Genomic DNA, 26,075 nt, shown 5'->3' with positions numbered 1-26,075 from the left:
AAAAGCAAAGCCCAGCTTCACAGCACTTTGAAGGCAGCTCTGTCTTGAGACCCCCAGGAGACCCCCCCGAAGGAAAGGAAAGGAAGGGCGAGGGTCGCGAGAAGGAGGAAGAGCGGAGGCAGGAGCAGAAAGAGCCTTTATTCTTTGGGGAAGGGACCCCCAGATCCAGGGGCGAGGAGGTTGGGGTTGTGCACCCGAAAGGGCTGTCCTTGTCCTCAATGGAAGTTGACTGGGTGCCCTTTGGGCTCCTTTGGATAGTTTTCCTCCAGCAGACACGTGTCGGTCACTCCCACGTGACGCCCCCGAGCAAGACCCAGAGGCGGAGGAAGGTGGGCCGAGGGCGGCCTGGGGTCTTCAGTCTTCCTCTGAACGCGTGAAGTGGGCGAGGCTTTCTGCTGCCGGCGTTTCATTCCGTGGGAAGCCCTTCCTCTTGTGAAAGGAAAGCCTTCAGAGGCGGAGAGAGCGGCGGCTAGAGCTCGGCGTGCCCTGCCTCCTTCCTGGCCTCCTGCTCCAGCTTCGCCCAGAACTTGACCCTCTCCGCCTTCAGCCCCCGGGACCCTCTCTGTCTCAGGCCCAGCTCCAGGTAGTGGCCCTCCGCGTCGTAAGGCGGCCACTCCACCAGGCCCTCTCCGCCGGGCTTCCTGGGGAACAGACCCACACAATACTGGCTCTCACCACTGGGCCTGCTGGCCGGCCGAGGAGAGCCCCTGGGCGCCCCAGAGCTTCCCCGGGCCCCTTCTTACCCACTGTGGGCAAAGCTGGCCCAATACGCCATCATGGTCCTGCTGAGACGCTTCTCCTCCTCCGTGGCTTCGTCTGGAGGACAAAAGGAGGACAGGGCTGCAGTCACTCAAGTCCGGACTAAGGCAGCCCTAAGGCCAACCCATTTATGGTCGATTGGTACATTGGTTCATTGTATAGGCTGCCTTTCTCCAGGAGTGGGGCCCAAGGTGGCTCACAAACAACATTGCTTAAAAAGGTACCCGTCTTTTGGGTCCTTGGCAGTCTGAGAGAACACCTTCCCCAGATGGTCTAAAAGGGATGGATGGGAGGAGGCAAGCAGAGGACCCCCCCACACACACACACACATCCATATGCCATCTTCCTGTGCTTTGGCCTGGCCCCAGATGCCCTCCAGGATGTAGGATGCCTTGCATGCAATGCAATGCAATGCAATGCAAGCAGACACGGCTAAGGGGAGAAAGTGTGTGTGTGTATCCCCAGGGAGCTTCTGGAACCAAACCCCAGTGGACAGCAAGGGCCCACTGCAACCAGGGCAGCGTATAATGACTAGCCTGGAGGATCGCTGGAGAGCCTATTGTCCCAGATAAATATCCTGGGATATCCCAAGGCTTAAGGATGCTTCAGAGAACTCTGCCTGTTCAGTCTGGGTTTAACCCGGTCAGGCGTTGGCAGCCAGGAGGCGATGAGGGACCTCAGGCAGAACCCAGATCAGCTGATCCTGGCAAAGGAGCCCAAGGAGACCCCGTTCCAAGCAGGCACAGGCAATGCCCTATGTGGGACCGCTGGCTGCCCTCCCTTTGCCCTGCCCAGGGCTGGGGTATTACGGGGTGCTTTTCCTTACCGCGAAGGCGGATGTCCCCTGTGAGAAAGGGTCCCCCGAAGACAAAGCTGATTTCGTCAGCATGATCCGCTTTCACATAAGGTGGTTTCCTGTCGTGGTACAAACTGGGCCGGTGCTGATACTCAAAGAAGTAGACAGGAGCACCGGACTCTGCAAAAGCAACCCAAGTGCGCTTCGTCAGTCAGCCCACATCCATCTCACTGGTCTTCCATTCAGGTGCCCTCTGCTTCCCATCTGAACGCAGAGACAGCCGTTTTTCCCAAGCAAAAGCCAAGAGGCACAATCTGCAGCTCATTCCTTTATAGGCATGAAAGATGTATCTCTCACCCATCACCAAACTGGGTCCCAGGATGATCACACAAGACCAGCAAGCAGATAAAAACCAAGCAGTCAACAAAAGGTTTATATTCCTAAAATATTTTAAAAGCCCAAGAGAACTAGTAAGGTTTTCAAGTGGCACCTAAAGGGGCATCTTGAAACTGGTGCTGGCACTGCCTTCCCACCCATCCCAGCATCAGTCATGAGGGGAGTCTGCTGCTGAAAAGTCCCTGTTGCCCCCACCATAAAAACAACAAGGGTTGCAGGGGCAGCCCTGTGGCCGATGGATGCCAGATACAGTCAAATGGATCCCTTTTACATCCGGCCTGAGGCCAACATGGCCTGGAGCCATAAAAGCCAGCGTGGGCTGCCCTGCATTGGGCATGGAGGCTCTGTGCTGGCAGAGATGTCTTCCTTCCTCTCCTCTTCCCACACAGTTTGAGCTGACAGTCACCAGCTGAGGCTTCTGGACATTTGACACAGCAACTGACCAAAGACACTGACCATCTCTCCCCTACCCCACCTGCCAAAAGTTCTCCTGGGAATGATGCTTTGGTGTGCTATCATGCCTTTTCCCACAGGACAGCCTGCCTCAGATGGCAACAGGACCACTGCCAGGCTGATGAGAGAAGTGAAGCCCCTTCACTTGGCTACTCTTGCCCACCTTGTCTTAAAAGATAAGCCCACATCCACCACCTCCAACTACTCTTAGGCTTATTGCCACCCTGTCCAGAAGAGACATTAATGTGGTAACACTAACACAAGCACTTCTGTTGTGTCACAACTAAACCCATATCCGCACACCTGGTGGTCCTCCCAGGTCAGATATGAGGAACCTGTCAGCATGGTGGTTGCCCAGTGCTTGCCTGGCAAAGCATGTGGCTGGTGTGGTTGGTATGCCCAGCTCAGCAGTTCTGTGCTGCCAAGAGGACCTTAACCTGTCCAGGAGTCACACTGGAAGCCAAAGGCTCGCCCCGCCCCAGGGTCAGGTAAGGAGGCAGAGGTGTGGCCCTTTCCCTCCCTGAGCTCTCTTTGCAGGAGACCTTGGACAGGCTCTGCCACTCAGAGACCGAAATGGCCTGGAGGGAGGGCCCAGCTTGGCAGTTCATCGAGGCGTTGGCTGCAGACTGCAAACCCTGCCAGCTCCAGTGCCACCTTTCACCAGGGCAGAGTCCACAACTCCAAGAAACTGGCGTGAACTTCTCCCAAGACAAGTATGGAGGGAGGGTGCTGGGTTTTGTGTGAAAGGTTAATCTGGTTCTGGCATATGCCCAGAGCAAAGGGGTGGACTGGATTTGCTCCAGAAATAAATTTGCCTTCTGGAGTTAATCTTGACTTGGAATGAAGGGAGTGAAGGGAGTGCTGGAACCGCAGTGAAGGAAGCCTGAGGGCCTGGGGTCGCCCTGAAGCCTCAGTTTCAGCTGCAATGGGGGGCCGGGATAGGGGTGGGGAACAGGGCTGTTCCTTTGCCTCAGGAACCATCAATCAGGAAGGGCCCTTACCTTTGTGGTAGTTCAGTGTTTTTATGGTCGGAATGACTATGAACGCATCTCCCAGAAGGTCTAGGAATCTGTCCCGCAGCTCATTGGGGTCATCTGTCTCCCCCAGGTATGTGTCCAGGAGCATCAGTATGGCCTTGCGTGAGATCCCCTGTGAGGGAGAAGCACTGAGGGAAGGACGGGGGCAGGAGGTGGTGTGTGGGAAGGGAGATTCCCCCATCCAAGGGCTCCAAGCCCTTTCACCTCCTGAGCCTCCTTCCTCTTGTGCCCTGCTCCGGCATTGGGGAGGGCAATGTCCCAGTCCAGTAGACCCTTGTGGTTGTCTGGACAGATGGACACCTCCTGGATGGAGTGTCCATCTTATGGGAGGCAGAGGCAGGACAGTGAGGCAGACCTTCCCCTCCCCTGCTACCATTTTGTGGAGATCTGCATCTTGCAAAACATTTACTTGCAAGAATTCAGAGGCCAGAAACTTTGTAAATCAACCACAGGAGGCAGTTACCAAGCGAGGAAGGAATGCTTCTGAGATGGTATGGATCTTCTCCCTGCTTTCCATTTCTTTTAACTCAGGTGATGTCTGCATCAAAAGGGAAAAGAAAAGAAGCCTCTGGGATCTCTCCATTGTGTTTGGGCTGAGAACATTCAGTTGCTTGACAGAGTATTTGCTATTGAGGCAGCAGAGAGGATGGCGGGTGTGCCGCTCAGGGAACAAAAATGCTGTATGAAATCGCATGTGGCGGGCGAAGGCCTGTGGCAGCTGCACAGCTGGAATACACAAACTGGTCTGTTTGCCTCCCAAAGTCCTGGGCAGAAGGGCCTCCTGGGGCTGACCAATGGGGTTGGGGTCTCCTTGGCCATTTCGGTTGCTACACTCTTTTCTGTACCTTTTGGCAGTAGTTTTATCTAGAAAATTGGCACAAATTCTAAATAAACAGTGCAGAATCTATGGACAGAGCAGGGAGTATGTGCTCAACATAATGTTCCCTTCCTCCGCCTCACCCAAATGCCCACCCACCCATGCCCCAAACACATGCACACGCATGCGCACAAGCAAAGGGCACAAGGAGAGCAAGGACAACCCTGGGAGGGGAATTCAGAGCCATTGAATCCAAAACCCTTCTTCTCCTGCCACAACAAGCCACACGTTGCACAAGGTTTGGGGCAAACATTATATGGCAGGGTTGGAGGGGGGCAGGTGGGAAGAAAGGGCTGCTGAAGGAATCTTACCATGCGCACGTTCCAGCCAAATTCATTGTTTGTGACCCCAGCCATAAGGGGCACAGCACTGAATTCCTTCCCAGCCAGAATGTTTTCTGGGGTCTTGGGCATAAACTCACCATCCATAACGGGCACAATGTGCTAAAGCAAAATAAAGACATTGGGGTTACAGAGCAGGCCCCCACCCACATCCACCCAGCTGGAGGGCAAGATGGGCGGCATCACCTCCTTGGTTACCCAACACAGCCTGGCTCCCTCCTCAGATGACGAAGAGGCTGGAGATGGGCAACCGCACCCCCCCAGGAGCCCACTCTGTGCACCAGGATGACCAGTGGTGGTCAGCATGCTAGAAAGACTGGGGGGGGGGCTGCTGACTGCCCTCCATGCCTCACAAAGAGGTCTGCTTCTCAGTTCCCAGTAACCAGTTCTCTGGCAGATCTGGACTGTGTCCCTTTATTCAACCAGGAACAAACAATAGCAAGTCAGTGCATTCACATCTTAATTAGTATTTGACAACAGAATTCATCCCCATCTCTGGCAGCATCACCTTTCACCTGAATTCAGCCACACTTCAAAACATGCCCTTGTCTTTAGCCTACTGGCAACTTCCCTCCCTCCCTCCCTCCCTCCCTCCCAGACTCACCAGGGAGAAAATGTCCCTGACGGTCAGCTCCTGCGCACTCTTCTGCCTGAGGCACTCCACCATGGCCGCCAAACTGGACACTTCGCACCCAAGCGCTCTGGCCAACTTCTGCACTGGCAGAGGATGGAGAGGAACAGCCTCAGCCTGTGTCTTCCTTTGACCTGCTGGGCCTAAGAGGGCTCACCCTCCTTTGGATGCCCCACCATGCTTCTGGAGGAGCCGCTGGCCCCCAGTGCAGAGGGTTTGGGATGCCGGGACTGGCGCCAGAGGGAGAGCAGCAAACCAAGAAACACCCTAGCGTGACCCGTCTGGGGTGAGGTGGGACCCACTCCCACTGTCAGAGAGCAGTCAGGTCTCTTCCTGTCCCTAGAAAGGTTTTGAGGTGCCCCTCACAGGCTACCCTCCATGGCCCACCCTTGCTGACCTTGCGCCAGCCTGCCAAACCCCAAATACTGCCAGTCAGTCTGTGGTGGTGGTGGAGTCCCTGCCTCCTCTCTCCCTTTTGGGGTGCTGAGCTGGCTTGAGCCCAAAGCAGAGGGAAGAGGCACTGGTCAGTTGGAAGCTCTCTGAGAAGTAAGAAGACAAGCCCACCTCAGCACTGGGTTGAGGGCTGGCACTGAAGGACCCAGGAAGGATGGCGGTGCTGCTGTGGAGGATGGCCCTGTGGAACAAGCCCTTCGACAAGGGAGACAGGACCTGGGGGTGGGGAGAGGAGACCCCTTGTAGCCAGAGTGTGTGGGCTAAGCCACTTGTCCAACCTGGCTCCTCCACCCACTGCTGGCATGAAGAAGTTTGCCTGCAAGAGGCCATTGACTGCCATGGTCCAGCCACGGTGCCCTGAGCCTCACCAGCGACCACTGGGGATGAGATGGGGCAAGGGGCGAAGGAAGGAGAAGACAAGGTGGGCTCTGCTTGGGAGGGAGGGAGATGGGGCAGGAGGAGGAGGAAGAGGAAAGAGGCATTTGGCCAGCCAGGATCAGGCCGCCTGCTCCACTGACCCTTGCAAAGAGGGAACTTGGCCAAGGCCCCAGGACCACCAAGGTCAAGGCTGGACCTTTCGTCTCTACACCCCACACCTGCCGTCTTTCCTGGGAGTCTTGTGGGTTTTTCGGAGGTTCTTCCCCAAAGCAACCCATTGGGACTTACATGGGCTGAAACACAGAAGGAACCAGCCGAGCCGCCAAAGAGGGTCACGCGCTCCGGATCCCCGCCAAATGGTTCAATGTTCCCCTGGATCCACTGGAGAGCAGCCACCTGGTCCAAGAGGCCCCAGTTCCCCCGGGCGCTCTGGTCCCCTGTGCTGGAAGCAGAAGAGAGCCAGCATGGTGTTGGGCTTGGGACTCTGCAAACTCTTGAGATCAGAGTTCAAATCCTGTTTGCTCGGCTGTGGAAACTTACCGGGTGACCTTGGGCAAGGCACCCTCTTCTCTCAGCCCCAGATGAAGGCAAGATGAACAAATCTTACCAAGAAAACCGCCTTGGCCTTGCCAGAAGTCAGAAAGGCACTGAACAACAGCAACAACTGAAAAGTGGGTGGCTTAGTTGAGTGGTCAGGCTGGATCCCCTTAGAAGGGCAGCAGTCTTAAGCCAAGGCCAAAGGAGAGGAGGGCAAGAGGGGTGTGTGTGGTTTGTATGTGGGCCAAGAAGCAGCAGTGGGACAGCAAAAGCACGGAAAGGGAACACCAGGGCAGTCTGCAGCTCTAGAAGAACTTTCAAAATACTGGTAACATTGTGAGGAAGGAAAAAGCGAAAGTGGAGGTAAAATGGAGGGAGGCACAGGGGGCACTGGACCCAAGGGACAAGCCCCCCCCCCCATAACATACTGAAACACTGAAGCAGAAGTCAGGGACTACAACGAAGTAGAAAAGCAGATTTATTGCAAATTATGAACGGTCTCAGCACAGAAATCCCTTTCTCAGGAGCTGAGCAAATGAAGATTTTCATACCAAATCACACAAAGACATGGAGCTGTTCTCCCCTTCCCCTTAGTTAATTTCACAATCTTCATTTTAGCAATAACGTTCTATACTTTCAGAAGTTGTTTACCTTACGGGAAATGTTTCGGTACAAACCAGATATTTTGAGAAGAGGAAGTATCGGGGCACATGCAGAACTTACGGTAGTAGATGACAAGGAAAATTGTTCTTAACATTGTCTATCTGAGGTCTCATATAACTATCTAGTCTGACCCCGAATAGCAATCACAGACAGTCATTTTAAAATGTATTTTTAGCTATAAGCAATTGACTACTTCAACATGTGCCCCCAACCACAACGCCATACAAGCCCATAGGGCAATGGCTGTAAAGGAGGACCATAGCGCCACACCTGCGCAGTGCGACAGGGAGCCTTTGCTGCCCGCTCTGGGCTCTTCAGGCTGAGCCATCCCACCCATCATCCTCCTCCCAGCTGCCTTTGGGACCTTTGGGCGCAGCTGGCTGGTGGTACTGTTCATGCCCTTCTTAAGGCCAAGGTGGAACAGGGAGGAGGCGCGCAGTGTGTGATCTAACAGCAAGGCAGAGAAAGGCCTTTTCAGAGGCTGAGGGTAGCTGAAAGAAGGGATCACTAAGGGTCCTGAGAAGGGTGCGCCAACCAAGGTGCCCACCCTCCACCTTTGTCTCTCTTCAATGGCCTCTTGAAACTCCCTGCACTGCTTCAAAAACCTGCATATCCTGTCTGACCAGAGGCAGGAATGGGACAAAAGAAACAGAAGGAGACCAAAGGGACGGGAGGGGAGGGTTTTGTAACCCTCTCCCTGCCATCAGATCTTCCTCTTCCATCTTTTTGCTGAAGATCTTCTGAAGCCCCAAATGTGAAAATGCTTCAGAAAACTCTCCAAACTCAGGAAGGGAAGTATGGGGGGCTTGAGGAAGGGAGGGTGAGAGATGGGGAGGGGATCACTTGGGCTGGTGCCCCCCTACTTTAACCATGGCGCAACTGAAAGCTGGTGGCATCTTCACTGATGTGTGTGTAAATTCTTTTTACATTTCCCTGTTGGATCTGAACTAAGGATAAGGGATGGGTGATCCCCCTCCCACTCTACAGGTTCTTGGATTGCAACTCCCATGATCTCCTGCCACTTGAGGAGGTTGATGTAGTCCAGCAAAGGCTTATGGTCCACGAAGATGGGGCTCCCTCTGTCAGGGTTCAGTCCCCACCTCCATCTGTGCCAAGAATAACGGACTGCCCTTTGGGGCTCTCATCCTGGGACCCTGGGAGGGGCCCCCACCCACACACCCCAGGACTGACCCACGGGAAAGGGATTTCACCTGAAGAACCCCAGAATGCCCAGCCGGTACTGCAGGGTGACCACCACCACTTCTCCATAGGCTGCCAAGGCCGAGCCGTCGTACCGGGAAGCCGCTCCAAAGACGAAGTTGCCCCCGTGGATCCAGACCATCACCTGCCAAAGAGCAGAAGGGCAGAGAGGGGCTCTGCAAAGTTCCCCCCCCACACACACACGCTTGGAGGCATGTGGGGGTTTTGCATAAAATGATAGAACTAGTCAAGCAATCATAAAACATGAAAAGGAAACAGGGTGGCTCAGTTTCATGTTGGGTTTGTGGAGAAAGGAAGCTGGGTTTTGTTCTCATTTTTAAAAGAGCACCCAAAGTAGTCAGAGATATCCCCTCTGCCATAGCCTAAACACCTTGGACCACTGCTTTAAAGCCAAGCTTAAAGTAGAAGCTGAGTTTAAAGTAAACCCCAGAGGAAAAGGGCGTTCCTGAGCCCAGCCGCAAGGAGAGTGGAGCGACCAGCCAAGGGGCAGAGGGCCTTTGGGGTGCCACCATTGCTCCAATCGGTGGGTTGCTGTTTGGGATGAATGCGGGTGTCTGACGGGTGGTCTTTGCCTGTTTCTCTGAGCAACACATTTTATTTGAATGAACATTTTATCTTACATAGGTTCTAGCTTCTGCTTTCCTCACTCTTCTTGTTTTGTTACTTAATACCTTTGGAGTCAAGAGTCTATCCCTATCTATTAATCTTGGAAGTGAAAACACTCACTGCTCCAGTTGCGTGACAACAACCGACTCTTTGCAGCCTAATCTGTTTTGCAAGACAAGCTCCTGGCATTCTCAAGGAAGAGGGCAGCCAAGCTAACTTGCAAAAGGCCAAACACACCTTTCCCAATGGCATGCACAACACTTTTGCACCTGCAGCTTTGACTAACTCTAAGGCATGGTTTGCAGTGGAGCCCAGAACTTTATATTCTTCTGCTGGGATTATGGCGTGCTTCTCTTTTACATGGTTCTGACCAAACGAACCTCACTAAGGGTACCAGATTCATTCTGATCTTTGAAGTTAAGCAGGGTCAGCCCTGACTAGTCCTTGTATGGGAGACAGCCAACGAACGGCAGGTGCTGCAGGTGATATTACAGAGGAAGGAACTGACAAAACCATCACTCACCTAAGAAAACCCTGTGAAATCCATAAACTGACAGACAACTTGAAGCAAACTGGTGTTTTGTATGAGAGAATAGGTGTATGTGCCTATGTGTATGTGTGACAGAGAGAAAGGGAAGAAGGGTGGATGGATGGGACGACAGTAACCAGTTTGTACTTCCCTCCACCTCCATTGCTCTGTAACACTACGAACGTCAGAAGTCCACAAGCGATTGCATGCCTTCAAGCCATATACGGCTTATGGCAGCCCTAAAGCAAACCTATCATGGAGTTTTCTTAGCAAGTTTCTTCAGAGGGGTTTGCCACTGCCATCCTCTGAGGCTGAGAGAGTGTGACTTGCTTAAGGCAGTGAGTTCATTGTCGAGCTGGGATTTGAACCCTGGTCTCCAGAGTCCTAGTCCAATGCTCAAACCACCATGCCACACTGGCTCTCATACACAGCCATTTGCCTATTTGATTCCCCCTAGACAAGGCACTGCCTCACTTTAGGCCTTGGAATGCGCTTGTGTTCCATAATCACGTCTGTAGGCTGTTGTATTATGTTCTCCTCTGAGTGGTTGTAAGCTGCCTCAAGCAACATATCTGCAAAAGCATGTTAAAAATGTGGTACATGAGTCAACGAAATCAACCACCTTAAGAACACCAAGGGGTTAACTAGATGGTGAAAATAATCCTGGTAGAATGTGGGTTGAATCAGTGTCGCTCACATGAATTACGAAACACAAGTTTTCAAAGCATGACCATGTCAGTTTGCGAAAGTTGAAGAGGTTTTCAGCTGAAACGCCTTTCTAGGAGAGGGGTCCCCACAACACTCTTCACCCGCCTGGCGGCTTCTCTCTCGCCCTGGCCTTCTCTCTCACCCTTAGGCCCAATGTTCTGATCTGAGACAAGGTTTGGCCACCTGCCATTTATAAGATGTCTTTTTAATCCCCCTCTATCTCTCGCCCCATATCTCTCCCTGATGTGTGCAGCCAAACACTTTTGCTTGCAAAGCTTCACCCTCATTATGATAGAGAGCAAAAGCAAAAGCGAAAGAGAGCAGATTCTTACAGGTAATTTGGAGGCCTTGTCTGAATGAGCTGGGGTATAAATGTTCAAATACAGACAGTCCTCAGAACTTCGGAAGGGTGGGTGCTTTTCTTTCCACCTTTCTGCGACTCCTTTGAGTATCTCCAGTTCCTGAGGGCACCTGAATGAAGCACAAAGGAAACCAACAAGAAGCTTGTTAAAGGGGGCGAGGGGGGGCAGAATGATTACAGCCTCGACTGCAGACCAGTGAACAAGAGTCAGGCTGGCGTGGGCCTTCCACACCAAGGACATGCCTCACGGTGGAATGTGTGGGTGGGGGGGCAATAGACGCAATGCAACTGCTCCTTTGCAGTTTGCTTCTGTCATCCCACCTTCCCACAAAACCGCTTGTTGAAGAGCAAAAGCCTCAGAGGTAGATGCACAGCCTTTGGGGGGTCAGCTGCTGTGGACCTTTGACTCGGCTCAAGAAACGGCCAGGCTTCTCACCAGGTGCCCAAAGCCATCGGCTTCTGCCACCCAGAACCACCTTTTTGTGCACACATAGCACAATACTGACTAAATAATCATAATAACAGCAACAGCTACTACTACTGCCACCATTTGCAGGCACTGAGTTGTATTAGCTGGAAAAAGGTGTTTTCTCTCTGGAAACTGCCATTGCCATTCAGTGGCTGTGTGCAACACACCATCAGCAACAGGGGAAGGTTAGAGTTCTTGACGGTTTGGATTTGGCTGGTGTTTTTGGTTTGCTTTTTGGAATGACTGAATTCATGGCAGTTCACCACAACACTCTTTCCCTAAGTTTGGGTGTTTGCCTTGAATCTTGGGATGGTCATTCTGAAAATCCAAACACTTGCAAAAATGAAGAAGAGGAAGACAGGGAAGGCAACAAGGTGTTCCCCGAACTCTGCCTCCTCTGTGGCCTTCCTTTCCCAGAGCTGTTCCCCCCCTCAGCCAAATGAGAGCAAAGCAAAAAGCCGGCACTTGGCCGCCTTACACGGCAGGGTAAGATGTCGCGTTTCTCACTCCGTCCCAGGGCTCAGGCGGCTGCGGAGGAGAGAATCTCAGGGAGCCAGTGGGGGGCCTGGCGAACGGGACCCCCAGGAAGACACTGACCCGCTTCTGGGTGCCCTTCACCTGCGCCTGCCTCCCTCGCAGCCGGCCGTAGTCGGTGGCTACCTCTGGACCGGCTCCTTCGGGACCTGTGCAAGAGGCAGGGGCAAGCCAGTGTCAGACAGTGGGGTCACGAGGAAAGGAAAGGGGCCATGAGGCTCTGCTGTATGGAAAAGCCAGGCCTGGCTTACAGCAGGACAGGAGAGAGAGAGAGAGAGGGCTTAGGAGAGCCAAGCACTGAAACCAAAAAGCTGCAGTTGGGAAATAAGAGCTAAAAACGAGGGGAAGGGGGAATTCTGCCCCAGGCAAAGATTCCTGACGGAGCAACTCCAAAAGCAAGAGGACTCGAGGCAGACGATGCCACAATGCAAGAGAGAGAAGTCCTCTTCCTAAAGTGTGCTTTTTGTTGTCATGATGTCCTTCTGCTTGGCTCCAGCTTCCAGCCTCTCAGTCCTGCAGGCCTCTTGACCGGGTTTATCACTGAGAGAAGGAGTGCCACCACTGCCTCCCCTGAGGCTGAGAGAGAGAGCCTTGCCCAAAGCCCAGTGCCCTTGCGCCAGTCCCCGCGGAGCCCAGCGCAGCGCTCCAAGCCCTGGCAAAGGGCACAAGGCGCCCCACTGCCCCTGGGGAGACCTGCTCCCATGTGGGCACAGACTGGGCTGCCTCGCTTGAAGGCTAGGCCTCTTGTCACCCTGAAGCCCAGCCGCCCAGCAAAGGAAGCAAGAGGGCTCCTTTTGCAGAATGGCGCCCCTGGGCCACAGACAGAGACCCCTCTGCCAGCCGGGGTGGCAGTGCCAGGGAGGCCGGGGCCTGCAAGTGGATGCCCCTTACCTTGGCCCCCAGCCGCCAGGAAGCCCAGGGCGCTCGCTGCCCAGAGGGTGAGCAGGAAGGCGGCCGGCCAAAGGGACAGCGGCCGGGCCATGATGCAGCCCTCTGACCGACTGGCCGCTCTCCCTCTGCCCCGGGCAGCCCTGGCTGCTTTATGGGCCTGGCCTGCGGGAGCCAAGAGGCAATCATAAGCCAGCCATAATAGGCCAGGAGGGCCCTGCTGCTGGAATCATTAACTGGGAGGGAAAGCCAGAGGCCAGGCTCCTCGCCTCTTGCCAAGGAAGCGCGGGCCAGGGCCCGCGGGGAGCAGCCTCTCCCGCTCCTGCTCCTCGGGGGCCGGGGCTGCTGGCGCCCCCTGCTGCCCCTGGCTGGCGCTGCGGCGGGGCTCTGGCCTTTTCCTCAGAGAAGAAGGCGCTCAGGACCGAGGGGGGGCCTCCATTTTGGGAAGGAGGGAGGGCGCCCAAAGGCCCGGCTTCTGACTTTTCCCGAAGGACCCCTTGAGACTCCGCCTGCATTGGCAGCCTTGACACGCGTCAACAGCCACGTGTGGAACCGTCTGCAGTGCAGCAGCCCCGGCGCCGAAGGGCCGGGAGGATGCAGGCGCCCCAAGCAAGCGGCGGGAGCAGGAGGGCAGCCACCGCCAGGGGGCGAGCGAGCGAGCGAGCGAGGAAGGCGGGCCGGAAGGAGAGGCCGGGCGCACTTCCGCTTCCGGTTCCTGTCCGGCCGGAAGTGGCTCCCCTGCGGCCGGGAAGGAGGCGGCGATGGTGGGCCCTGCGCGGGGGGCGGCTCCGGCGGCGGCGGGGCCCCTGGAGAACGCGAACCCGCTGGTCTTCCGGCGGCAGGGCGAGCGCCCGCTCACGGCCCGCGAGGAGGACGAGCGCCTGCCCGACGCCATCGACGCCCGCGAGGTCTTCGGTATCCTCCTCCTCCTCCGTGGGTCTTCCTGGGGGGCCGGGGAGGGAGCGAGGGAGCCCTTCCCGCCCGCCTTGGCCGCTGCGCCTTCCTTGACGAGGCCTGACCCGCAGACCTGATCCGCGCCATCCAGGACCCCGAGCACCCGCTGACCCTGGAGGAGCTCCGCGTGGTCGAGGCCCGGCGCGTGCAGGCGAGTCTCCCCGGCGGGGCCCCGGGAGGGAGGCAGGGCCGAGGGGCGCAGCGCAGGGGCCCACTCCTCCCTCCCTTCCTCCTCGCAGGCGAACGACGCGGAGAGCACCGTCTCGGTGGAGTTCACGCCCACCATCCCGCACTGCAGCATGGCCACCCTCATCGGCCTCTCCATCAAGGTGAAGCTGATCCGCTCGCTGCCGGAGAGGTTCAAGGTGAGACCCCCAGGGCCAGGGGAGGAGGAGGGGGGCCATTGGGGCCCGTGCCTGCCTCCAGACAGAGGGCTGGGCCCCTCGGCCCCTCACCGGCCACAGCCTCCCAGGCCCTTCTTCCTGGAGGACGAGGGCCATTGGCAGCCAAGAGGTTTTTTTTGGGGGGGGGCTGGTGGGCCTGCAAGAGAAAAGGGGCTCATCCTTACAACATTTCCCTGGGAAGCGTGGCCCTGGGTGGCTTTGGGGCGCCCAGCCGTCCTTCCAGGAGAGGCCTCCGTCCTTGGTCTGTTTGCTCCAGAATCCAGGCCTGCCGAGGGCACAGAGAGCAGGTGGCCCTTAATGCTGTCCGGACCCTTACAGCAGGAGGGCAATCCGTGCCATTCTTTGTGGGGTCAGAACAGCCCCCATTAAGAAATGCCATTGCTGAAGGTGAGGAAGCCATGTTTGCAGTTGTTGTGACCTCGTGTGATGAGAGTGTTCGCTCATGGCGCTGTTCCTCCTGTCCAGGTGGATGTCCACATTACGCATGGGACTCATGCCTCAGAGCACGCAGGTAAGCCTTTGCCACAAGACCCCCGAGGCCTTGCCTGCGCTCGCTTCCCAGTTTGCATTGTGCCCCTCTTCTCCTGGAGGATCATCCACTGAGTGCCATTGAAATTAGTCTCAGGTCGCTGGATGATTTTCCAGACTGGGAATTTTCCGGGTCTGAGTCTTCCTTTCTTGCCTTGCAATCAGGCTCACCGTATTCTTTGGTGATGATAATTTTGTTACCTTTGGGAGCTGTGGTTATCTCACTCTATGCCACTGTGGTCAGGCCTCACCTGGAATCCTGTGTTCAAAGAGGATGTGGACAATCTGGAGTGTGGCAAGCAAAGTGGCGAAAGGTCTGGAAACCACCAAGTCCTGTGAGGAGCAGTTTAGGTGTGTTTAGGATAGAGAAAAGAAGGTTAAGAGGGGACATGATTGCCTCATATAGAGGGTGGAAGAAGCTTTTCATCTTCTGCTCCAGAGAATAGGACACAGAGTCTCAATGAAGGCAAGCCACAGGAAAAGAGATCCCTCCTCAACATTAGGAAGACCGTCTTGAGGTTAAGAGCCGTTCATAGTGGGCTAGGCTGCCTGGGAGCATGGTCCTTTGGAGGCTTTTAAGCGGAGGTTGGATGGTCATCTGCCACAGGGAGGGCTCAGATTGTGTATGCCTGCATGGCTGAAGGGGGCTGGACAGCATCATGGCTGGCTGGTGGGGATGTGAGCCCAGGCCCAAGTCCCTTGTGCACTGTGCTTGCTCTCTGAGTGCGGTTGGGCAGGAAAGCTTAGAATGCAGGGCAGTTGCACGTCCCTGAGATGTCCTTTTCATCAGAGAAATGGGAAGTACCCCGCTGCTGCTTCGCTGGGAGTGATCAAGAAAACTGTTTTCAGAGGAAATGACCTGTTGGGAGTTGAAAACGGGTCAAGGGTCTGGGGAATGCATGGCCAGCTCTCCCATGGGAGGGAGGCACACAGGCGGAGGGCTGCACAGCACCTGGCATATTTTGGCTTGGTCTCAGAACAGTCTGGAGATCAGCGTGAGAGGAAACAGGGTTTGGTGATGGTTCAAAATGATTTAAGATATTTAAAACAAAGTTGGGTTGCAGAAATCAAAAAATGATTTGCGGGAGGGGGCAAGAGGGCATTAAAAGTGCAAAAGTGGTTCAGAGTAACCAAGAACAAAGCCATGTGCTTTGAGACAATAGAAATGCAAATCAGCTCCTCAAATGGAAGTATTTAATTGGCAGCAGCTCAAGGAAAGCTGTGGAAAAGATGTATTCCATGCTAGAGCCGCTGAGCAAAGGAAGCAGGGTTAACAGTCAGGCCTTGCAGCGCCTTCATAGCTGCTCTGGGCTACTCACCACTCTCCAGAGGCAGACTGTGTGCGCATGGTGCCCTGGGAGGTTGGGGAGGTCTCCAGGGAAATGTGGTGGGAAAGAATTGGGGCTTTGTGCTGAGCATTTAGCCCAGCAGAGTGGGCTATGTGTGTCTTAACTAACCTCTTATGCGATTCTATTCCCCAGTAAACAAGCAACTTGCAGACAAAGAGAGAGTAGCTGCTGCCTTGGAAAACAGCCATTTGTTGGAGGTGGTGAACCAGTGTTTGTCTGGACGGCCGTGAAACATGTGTGTCGCGGTGCATGTCTGTGTGAAGCTGGCAGGCGAGACTCGTGTTCAGCTCTGTTTATATTGGAGGCTGGTATTCTGTGCTTGTACTCCAGTCTTCCTGAGATAATTGTAATTCTTTTGCATTGCTTAATAAAGGGTCTTCACTACTTTAGGTGTGCCTCATCTGGAAGATGTACCATGAAAACTGGTGCTTTGTTGAAAGAACATTTTGGAATCAGAGCGCTCTAAGCCTGCATGCGTTCTGTGATCAGGGCCACATTGTCCATTGGGGAATCAGTAAATAGGGAAGGGGACTAGCATGCCTATAATCTCCTTTTAATATTTGCACTAGTGATGTTTGGAAATAACTTCAGAATCAGATTTCAGCATTGACAGAGCTTCATAATCTGCTTGCTATACAGGGCTCAAGAGCCATTACAATTACCACCACTGAGAAACAACCACAGATCTGAGTCCCACTTGGGAGCGAAGGGAGGGATTTAACACTTCGTGCCTTTGAAACAGGGAATTCAGCAAGCAACACAGGCCCATTGCAAAATTACCCGTGGGCAGCGGGAGACTGGGATTTGGGACTTGTGGGAAGAGACTGGAGGTGGGCAGCTGGAAGCTATCCTCTGCCCATGGCTAGCCAAGACACTTGCACACAACACACCCACCCACACATGTTTATGTAGGGCTCGAGGAGGGCTTTGAACACAGCGGTAAACATTTCTGCCTGTCTCTTTGCCCCAGTGGCAGGAAAGAGGGTGGGAAAATATGCCCCCAATGCCTGCCCAAGTGTGCCAGAATCATGGCACTTGAAAGGGGTCTGGCATCCTCTCCTCTCCCCCTGCCAAACAACCCGGGGGTCTGATGGCTCAGCCCCACTTGCTTCAGCCAGCATCACCTCCCCTTGCCGCATGTTTGGAGGCACCACCAGGATTTCACAATTTTCTCCTCTGCTTCAAAACTGGTTGTTGCCCCCCTTCAGCTGCTGGCATCTCTGCCCACCCCAGCACCTCAGATGGACACTTCACTTATGGGTCTCTGGCCAATGGGCCTGTCTCTGCCCTCAAGCGCCCTCTGCCCTTCCAAGGTCCTTCTTACCTCATTAGAAGCAAATCCGATTCTAAACCAAGCACTTAAGCTGGCGAAACATGCCTGACACCACAATTGAGCACAGGGACCAGGCTGCTGCTGGCAGAACTCCTCCTTTGAAACATACAGGGCTCCTTCCTTAATGCAGGGGGAAAGGGAGGGTGCATAGTCTGCAATGGGCAGCACCTTCCTCTAGGAAAGAGACAGGTGAGGCATTGGGATGAAGCCTCTGCTTCGCCTATTGATTGCCAGCCAAGAAAGCTGGACTGGGCAAAAGCCAACTTTGTAAGAGCTATCATCCTCCATGCCGCCTTTTCTAAGCCCTTGAGGTACAAAATGGGGCAGGGAGACCAAGTTGCTTTCATCCCATGCTGGAGCATGAAATTCCTTAACTTCACAGGTTGTCACATCCTTTTGCCCGTCTAAAAATAATGTTGAAGAAGAGACAGGTCCTTTCATTGTGGTATTACTAGCCCCATTCAAATACACCAGAATCCTGCACATATATGCAATCGCCTGTTGCTGTTTTCCTTTCCCCACTCTCCACCCCTTGGATGGCATTGCCTAACCCCTGATCCCCAGGAGGAGGAATAGGGCTCACTGCAAACTCACCAAAGGCACCCCCCCAATAGACATACAAGAGGAGGACCCACAGAATCGTGAAGCCCTCCAGAAGCAGCATTTCTGGGACCATTCTTTTTCTCTTGCCTCACTCTTTCAACAAAATCTATACAATTCTCCATAGCACTGCTTCTGATTCTACTTATCTGCTTGCTGTTCAAGGGGGACAGATTGCCTCTGAAGGTGGTGGACTGTCCTCTGGAGTCCTTTAAAGAGCGCTTGGCCCTAACCTTCCTTCCAGTCCATCTGCCATGGCCCTGGGCCCAGAAGGAGGAAACCACCACTGAACTTGATCCCTTCCCCACCACCATTCCCTTCTCCTTTTGCCTCATGTCTTTTTAGCCTAAGGGCAGGGAACTGTCTTAATTTAAAAATGGTAAGCCGCTCTGAGAACAGAGCGTTTCTGGATGAAGAGCGGGACATAAATACTCCAAAGAAAGAAAGAAATGGCTCATGCCCTCTTTTGGGAGTGCTTTGCCTGTGAATTCCTGCATGGCACAATGGGGCTGGGGTAGACGGCCCTTGCGGTCTCTTCTGACTCTGAATCTACCATCTGCCCTGTGCCACACTGTGGAGAAGGAGAACAGCAACTGTGGGCCTTCAAGGAGTTATCATCTCCTCCACTAGTCTTAATAAGGCAATGGCCTCACCCCCAGAAGGGACTCTGGCAGAGGGAAGGAAGACTTCAGGCAGGCAGTCAGGCCAGCAGTTAGGGCAGTCTGTATATGTCTGTATGTGTGTGTGCTGGGGTCAAAACCAGGGAGAATGTTGGGGCCAGGAGTCCCCCAGCTGCACCCCCAGCTCCCTAAGGATGGCCACACTAAGCTTGGATTTGCTGCTTGTCAAAGGAGAGCTTTCCTAGCCATGAGGCTGGAGAAGGTGGCCTTTCCCTTCCTCCTCCCCCCCCCCAGGAGACTCTGCATGCTCCCCAGTCCCTCCCCCCAACACAAATGAAGAACTTTGGATGGTTAAACATCCCAGGCTTCCCTTCCACTCAAAGACTTCATCTATCATCCGCTCTGAAATCTCTGAGCTGCCCGTCTGATGGAAGCCCAGGGCAAGAAAGTGGCAATCCAGACCAGTTCTGGGCTAGATTCCAAATGACCAGAAGCACCCAGTAAATACAGAATAAATAGCACAGCTGGGAGCTGCTCTTGCACTCTTTCCAGCAGCACCCCCTGCCCCATATCTTGGGGTAATCAGCCCCATGTAGGGCCAAAGGCAGCCCAACCAGCTCAGTCTGGCAGCAGCTGTTCCAGCTCCTCATCGTCCAGACAGTTGGTGGTGACAATATGATCTAGCTGCTGCATGTAGCGCCCCAAGTCCTGCATGAAGTGGGGGATCCGGGCCTTCTCCAGCACCCCCTCCTTTTTCAGGCGTTCCACATCTTCATAGGACACCTGGGGAGTAGAGCACCTGTGCCTCAGGGTTTGCCGCTGCTCAGGTGAGCCTCACAGGTCAGTCCAGGACCTGCCCGCTGCCAGACATGTGGAGAGGGGCAGCCCTCCTGCCCCTCCATCCCCTTTCAACAGGCAGCACAGCAGGCATGGCAAGGTCTCCAGGGGGTCCCCAGAAAGCCACACACCCCCCAGGTCTCCTGGAGGAAGGATAATGCTTTAGCTCACTAACCACCTGCCCGGCTCCCAAGTTGGAGATGAATCTGGGCGAGTCCTACAGGAGCCCCCCAGCTCGAGGCATCCACAGGCAGAATGACTGACATGTTTACCTTTCCCAGAGCAGCCAGGGAGTGGAAGTCAATGGTTTGCCGATGCCTCAGGATCCGGAGAATCCCATCCAGGTACACCTGGTCTTTGCTAAAGCAGCCTGAAAGAGGAAAGAAGGAAGGAACGAGGAAACGTTGGTCCACTCGCCCTTCTCTGGCGAGGGTGCTTGCCACCCCACAAACAGCAAATTGCCAGAAATGCCCGTGGGCCTGCTGTGGTGGCCACAGACTCGTGGGACATTCCTCTTGGGCAACTGCTCTGGGTTGCATGTCTATCACCAGCCTGGCCCCATCCCAGCCGTTTACCCTGGGTTTCTGTTCTGCTCACTACCTGTTCTTCTGCCATTTTCGTACTCCGCTAATTTCCCATCATTTGCCTTTTCCCCGTGTGTCCTCCTCCCTTCTTCTTTCATTCCCCAGTTTTTGCCCACCTCCCTCTCATTCCTGTTTTGGCTGCCCCCCACTCTGCCCCCTCCAAGGAGGCTTCCAAAAACCTCCCTGGATGTCAGTGGAGGCCTCTAAGCAGCCTTTAACTGCTGCACTGGGTCTGGGGGAGAGCAGCCCATGGGCCACAAAGACACACGCCATCCTGTGCCCCCTCCTTCCCGTGGGTTAGGCAGAACTTTGGGCAAAGGCTTTCCTTGTAGTACCAAAAAGTCCTGACACCAGCAGGAAAAGAGAACTGCCCATCTCTGGCTGGCTCTGCCTCGCCCACCACTTTGGTCCTTCAGTTCTTGGGTTAACCCTCATCTGCCCACCACCCACTCGCCCACCAGCCAGCCTCACCAGGCCTCGCGGTGTTGGCCTGGCCCCGCTTGGCCCGGACGCAGTACTCCCAGCGCACATCGGGGTCCTTCACAAAGGGCTCCAGCTGGCGGAAGAGGTCAGCAAAGGAGAGTCGGCTGGCCTGGTAGACAGTGTGGTAGAGGAGAGCAGCTCGCCAGAGGAAGGGCTGCTTGCGGAAGAGGACACTGTGGAGGCTGGCAAGGCCCTCCTCCGTGGGGTTGGCAGCCTGCAGTCCAAGTTGCTGGCGGCCCTCGGGGCTGTGCCAGGGCTGGCGGGCGTTGTTGACCCCCCGGATGTAGTGAGTGCCTGCGAAGGGGCAAGAAGAGGCCGTCGGTCACCACAGGATCCCTCCCTCCTGGACAAGATGGCTGCTTGCCCAGACCATACTGCTGCCAGCGGGTTCTGCCAATCAACCCATCAAATGCAGACAGACACAGTAAGCGTCTAACCGGAGCCCCCTCCTCTGAAACTTGATGCTGGTCCTTGGTATTTGGCTTCCTGTGGAGCCTGCAGTAGTGGTAGCGTTATATCAGAAAGCAAGGTACTAGTCCTCATGCGCACAAAGAGAGATGATGGTGTGAGAGGCAATGCCTACTAAAACAGCAAGGGTCATGGAGTTGGCAGAAGGTCCCTCAAGGCTAGTTGCCCCTCTCTCTGAGTAGCACCCCCTTGAGGAGCAGCTACCACCAAGAGGTTAAGCGCTGAAGGGCCAGTCAGGTCAGAGGACCAAGACCTGAACCTCACTGCCAATCCTGAGTCCTCCCAAGGGCCAAGACACACACACACACACACACACACACACACCCAGTCATGAATCCTATATCACATAAAGGAGAGCATAAAGCACAGCCTTTCCAGGGATGATGGTAGGGGCTGGGACACTTTCAGCCATTTCTTGCTCTGTTCTCCCACTTCTTCCATGGGAACAAGTGCCTTAATGGATTCAGTAGCTTTTACTCCTAGGTAAGCACATATGGTGGCTTAAGAATGAAAAAGCCACCAAAGGAAACCCAGTTTCCTCAGCCCGCAGCCCTCCAGTTTTATAGACTACAATTCCCATCTCCCGAAGAAGCATTGGTTGGGGAGTGATAGGGGTTGTAGTCCAAAACATTAAGATAGTAGTGAGTTAAAGAAGGTTGCCTTAAGCCCCAGGGAAGTTGGTTCTTGGGAAGGAAACTAAACAAGTGGGGAAGCTGTTTGCTGGAAGGTTTCCAACTGGACTCTCACTGAGGATCAGGACTGCGGGGGGAAATAGGATCCTGGAACAGAAAAAGGGAAGCAGCTTCTCAGGAGGAGGGATCCGGGTGGATCCTTTTCACTTACAAGTTTAAGTAGCCTCTTTCCTTGGCCTTTAATACTCCATTACTGCCAAACCTTCCTAATAGAAATATTAGCCCATTAAGCAGAATTGTGCTGATAGAGGACCGTCTCAAGGGAGAGCAGTCAGACCCATGGGAAAGCCCACAACCCGGTCCACCCAAGGGGCTCCTTCCCCCAGCCCAGAGCCCAGCCACCGCTCCCACCCCCACCCCCACCTCATGCAAGATGCTTGTCCGCCCCACATCCATCTATTGCCCCCCATCCACCACAGACCAAAGGCTTTTTTATTTTCTTTCTCTACCCCCCCCCCCCCGGTCCCAGAGAGGATGTTTCTTCCATCTTTGGGGCCCCTGACCTATTTCATGGCGCAGCATCCCTTCCAGCCAGTTCTGCCTAGCCCCCGAGAGGTTAATGGCTAAAGTGGGGCGGCTGTTCTCCACCATCATCACCGCTTGGGAAAGGAGGTCCTCTGTGAGCTGCACCACCACCTGGGAAAAGACAGAGGAAGGGTGGCTGAACTGTCAGGGCAGACAAAGAGCCAGCCAGGGAGCCCCATGGGCCTGGGGGCAACTGGGTAGGCAGGACACCCCTGCAAAATGCAACACTGAGCAAAAAGCCCAGATGAGGCCTTGCACCACAGAGGGATGGGCAGGCAAGGAGGATGGAGGGTCCTGTCTGGCCTCCCCCAGCACTGTCCTGTGGATATACAAGTGCCCTCCCCCTGCCAGGTCCACATTGCCCTTCCAAATGAGCCCACCACCAGCCCCAACAACTGGTCAGTGCACCTACCCATGTCTACACTCATGTGGTACCCCTCCATCCATCACCTGCAGTGCAGGCGCAGGAGAGCCAATGCGAGTCAATGTGGCTGCCCAGAAGCAGTCTGGATGGAGGGCATGCCCATAATGTGATCCAGGCAGCTACTTCCTTCAGTTGCACAAGGTCTCCCTGGGTTGAGATGGAGGCTCTGGACAAAGCATGCCAGGCCAGCATCCTCCCAAGCAGCCTTGCTGGGACTTTGGTGGGCAAGAAGCCCTTGGGCCACCCCAGAAAGACACCTCTGGCCATTCTGCCCCAGAGCAGCCTCACCTCTCCAGAGCAGCCTTCCTTCTGTAAGTACTTCCGAACGATGGACCAGATCTGGCACTTGCTGAGGAGTTTCCCCCCGTTGGATGCCTCAAAATTTTCGTAAGTGCCGTATTTCTCCAGGACAGCACGGATGATCCCCAGAGCCTGCAACAAACATGCACACACGCACATTCATTACAAAACCAGCCTTGGTGGGAGAGTGGCCAGCCTGCCACCCAAGACACCCCCCCAGGCTCAGTCCACTGCAGTCCTAAAGGCTCTGAAAGAGACTGAACTCCTCCTCCAAAAGACCCCCAAAAGTGCTGCAGCCTCTTTGCCAATAGACTGCCCATGGCTGGGTGGGTTCAGCTTCCCCTCTGTGTCTTGCCCTCCTTCCTCTCCCCAGGAGCCCCATGGGTTGGCATTTTGCAGGACTAGGAATCCCTCCACAAGACCCTTGCCCCATAAGTAGGTGTTTGGTCCTGAAAGTAAAACAGGGGAGATCTTGCAAACTTGAATGCAGGTTTGGGATGTGGAGGCTCCGGCCCAGGTTTGATGGGAGGGTGCAGTCCCAAGTGGGCTTTGGGGGGAGGCAAATGGGCAACCAAATGCTCCTGGTCAAAACAGGCCTCAACAGCCTGCAGTTGTTGAGGTAATGCTTCTGCTTCCCATCCCAAAAGCCTCACCCAGCAAGAGGCTGCATAGGCCAAGGGCTCTTGACCCTCAAGGCTCCGGCTCCTCAGCAAGTTGCCAGAAAGCTACCTGGACCTGGGGCAGACCCTGCCTCTTCCCAACCCAGTTGGCAGCACCCATAGGGTCCCCAGTGCCCCCAGCTGAGCTTCACCCCCCCAATACTGCACCCCCATCGCTGATCACAGCGTGAGCCAGAGACGTGCCCCAAACAAACAAAGGAAGGCAAGGAGCCAGGAAAGTGGAAGGCTGTGGCCAGGAAAAGACGAGAGACCGAGAGGAGTGGGTCTGTTGGTTCTCTGTTCACCTGCGGGATAAACTGTCCTGAGGCCTCTTTGTATTTTTCCAGCACGGCTTCAGGAAGCGGCTCCTCATATTCAAACTGGGGGTTGTAGGTGAAGGAGGACCGGAAGAAGGTGGCCTTCTCCTCCTCAACGTTGGCCGGCCGCAGGGCCACCAGCAGGCATGGGCTCCTCCTGCCCCCTGCTGCCTTGGCCCTGGGGATGTGCGGGAGGGAGCTGGCGCTGCGGATCTGGCCCCGGCCCCGGCCCCTACGGTTCACGGCACTGATGCTCTCGCTGCGGCGCATCCAGGTGCAGGGGGCGGTCCGGACGGACGGGAGGCTGAGGGCCACTGGGGCCCCTGCACTTGGGGGCCCACTCCCTGGAGGGGCCTTGGCCTTGGAAGGTGCCGCTTTGGTCCGGGCCCCAGCGGCTGCACCAGAAGAGTCCGAGTCCAGAGAAAGGGAAGGCGAGAGGAAGGGGTGAAGCCGCCGGCGGTGGAGGCCGTCATACGGAAGGGGAGAAGCAGTGGGGTCCGCCTTCTGGGTACCCTTCCCCCGAGGCAGGTCTGGGCCAAAGACCCCCAGGCCTGGCAGAGGTGGGCGAAAGGACGGAGACCCGGAGTCCAGCACCATCTTGCTCTGGGGGGGCTGGGCTCAGCACGTCTCCATCAGCCCAGCCCTGTCTGTGTTGGTCAGCGGCTCGGTCAATCGGCTGTCAGGAGACCCTGTGGTCAAAGGGAAGAGAAAGAGGTGGTCTTCTGGCAGGACCCCCGAAAAGGGCCAGGAAGAGAGCAGGAGCCACCAACCCCCCAGTCTGGAAAGAACGCCAATGCCTGCCCCCCCCCAACCTCCCCTGCAAGGCTTTTGGTAAGGAAAATCAATGGCCTCCCTCCTGCTTTGCCTCCCCAACCCCCATATGCCCCCCCCCAGAAGCAGCGGCTTCGTTTCAAAGGCGGATGCTTTCTTCAGAGAGAGAAGATGGCAGCAGCTGCCAGACCCTCCCAGAGACAATGGACAGACTAGGCAGCCCCCCGCCCCCGCCACTCCGGGCCCCAAAATGAGGGATCTGCCCCCCTCAGCTGCCCCACTTGCCTCCGAGGCTCCCAAGGGACCCAGGGGCTCCTGGGGAAGAAAGCAGGGGGCCGGAGGGGCTTTTGGCTTGAGCGGGGGGGCGGCCATTGTCCTCCTGGCATCACAATGGGGGAGGGGAGGGGAAAGGGGGGGCTCCTCTCGGGGGGGGCAGAAGGGGGACAAGGGGGCTGCCACTGAGGGGGGCAAACTTCTTGGGCCACCAGCTTTTGCCAAAGGGAAGCATTCCTGAGGGAGAAGGAGGGGGTTCCCCCCGGAGGGAAGCGGCGCCCACTGAGGCCCCCAGGACGGACCCCCCCCCTCGCTGCCCCGGCCGGGAGGGGGCTTCCTAGGGGGCGTCCAGAGGCTCCATCTCCGCGGGGGGGCAACGAGGCCCCTCCAAAGAGGAGCCCTTTCTTCAAGACCCCCCACGAAGGACGGAGGCAGGCCGGGAGGGGGTCCTTCTTTGTTCCTGGGGACCCCCCTCGCCGCCGCCGCAAAGCCCACCTGCGATGCCAGACCAGGAGGCGGGGTGGGGGGGCGCTGGATCTCCTCCCGGGTCCCCTTCTCCTCTTCCTCTTCCTCCCTTCGAGGCCGCCGCCTGCTCCCCCCCCCCGAATCGGCGGTGCTGCGGTGGAGGGGGGGTTCTTAGGAGTGGCGCATGCTCAGTCGATTCCGGCAAAGTCCTCCCCCTCCCTGAGCCCCGCCCCCGAGAAAGAGGCCCCTCCGGAGGAAGAGCGACCCCCCCCGAGGGAGAAAGGGGCGGGGGGGTCTGGGTGGCGCCTCCTGGAGCCTTAAGCCCCTCCCTCCGTGGATTCATGGGGGCGGGGTCTCCTTCCTCCCTTTTTCCTCCGAGGACCGAGGGGGGCCGGGGGGTCTTTCGGTTCCCGGACCCCCGCCTCGCTTCCCGGACTCGGACCGAAGAAGGTCGCCAAGGGGTCAGGGCTGTCCTCCTCCTCCTTGTGGGTCCGGATCTCATCCAGATGTTTGACACTGGAGCCTTCGGCTGGTCTTTCGCCTCCGCTTCTTGGGGCGACCCTTTGTCCGAGGAAGGAGCCGGACCCTGCCCCCAAAGGCTCTCTTTCCTTGGGCTCCAGAGGCGCCGCGAGGTCCCTTTGGCCACAAGGTTTCGGGCCGCAGCAGGCGAAGGAAAGCCTCTCTCTGACCCTCCTCTGTGTCCCATAAACACCCCAAACCCCGGCAGAGGTCCTGCCCAAAGACACCGCCCGCCCCCGGGAGCAATGGGGGCAGCAGTTGGGGGAGATCCCAGGGCGGTCCTTCCAGCCCCCCCCCCCGGTCCCTCATGAGGGAGCGCGGCCGGACTGGGAC

At 55.9% G+C, this 26,075-nt stretch overlaps 3 protein-coding genes across 4 annotated transcripts; 1 reads left to right on the top strand and 2 right to left on the bottom strand.

Moving 5' to 3' along the window:
- Window positions 1–118: 118 nt before the first annotated feature.
- LOC149306142 (fatty acyl-CoA hydrolase precursor, medium chain-like) lies at window positions 119–13,234 on the bottom strand. 2 transcript variants are annotated; one of them, XM_089540284.1, is made up of 13 exons: window positions 12,641–13,234; window positions 11,694–11,898; window positions 10,718–10,856; window positions 8,533–8,666; window positions 6,410–6,563; window positions 5,855–5,959; window positions 5,264–5,371; window positions 4,630–4,761; window positions 3,905–3,979; window positions 3,406–3,553; window positions 1,586–1,735; window positions 744–816; window positions 119–641 (listed from the first exon to the last, which is right to left on the bottom strand). In XM_089540284.1, the coding sequence occupies exons 1-13, from the start codon at window positions 12,729–12,731 to the stop codon at window positions 470–472; spliced, it is 1,686 nt and encodes a 561-aa protein (XP_089396410.1). In that variant the 5' UTR covers window positions 12,732–13,234; the 3' UTR covers window positions 119–469. The 2 variants fall into 2 exon arrangements, with proteins under 2 accessions (XP_089396410.1, XP_089396411.1); XM_089540285.1 differs by lacking the exon at window positions 5,855–5,959 and having other exon boundaries at window positions 12,641–13,233.
- A 98-nt stretch (window positions 13,235–13,332) lies between these two features.
- Window positions 13,333–16,261, top strand: LOC149306141 (cytosolic iron-sulfur assembly component 2B-like). Its single transcript, XM_089540287.1, has 5 exons — window positions 13,333–13,552; window positions 13,663–13,742; window positions 13,831–13,956; window positions 14,461–14,506; window positions 16,005–16,261. Exons 1-5 carry the CDS (start codon window positions 13,399–13,401, stop codon window positions 16,100–16,102), a joined length of 504 nt encoding a protein of 167 aa, XP_089396413.1. The 5' UTR covers window positions 13,333–13,398; the 3' UTR covers window positions 16,103–16,261.
- A 209-nt stretch (window positions 16,262–16,470) lies between these two features.
- MATCAP1 (microtubule associated tyrosine carboxypeptidase 1) lies at window positions 16,471–25,438 on the bottom strand. Its single transcript, XM_089540286.1, has 7 exons — window positions 25,254–25,438; window positions 23,703–24,403; window positions 22,727–22,870; window positions 21,993–22,125; window positions 20,318–20,623; window positions 19,535–19,632; window positions 16,471–19,208 (listed from the first exon to the last, which is right to left on the bottom strand). Exons 2-7 carry the CDS (start codon window positions 24,309–24,311, stop codon window positions 19,044–19,046), a joined length of 1,455 nt encoding a protein of 484 aa, XP_089396412.1. The 5' UTR covers window positions 24,312–24,403; window positions 25,254–25,438; the 3' UTR covers window positions 16,471–19,043.
- Between the last annotated feature and the right edge of the window lie 637 nt (window positions 25,439–26,075).

This window comes from Sceloporus occidentalis, unplaced genomic scaffold, assembly GCF_023333645.1.
Source record: "Sceloporus occidentalis isolate IW3139 unplaced genomic scaffold, rSceOcc1.0.p SCAF_10, whole genome shotgun sequence".
Lineage (NCBI taxonomy): Eukaryota > Metazoa > Chordata > Lepidosauria > Squamata > Phrynosomatidae > Sceloporus > Sceloporus occidentalis.
This window is presented reverse-complemented; position numbering and strand designations above follow the sequence as displayed.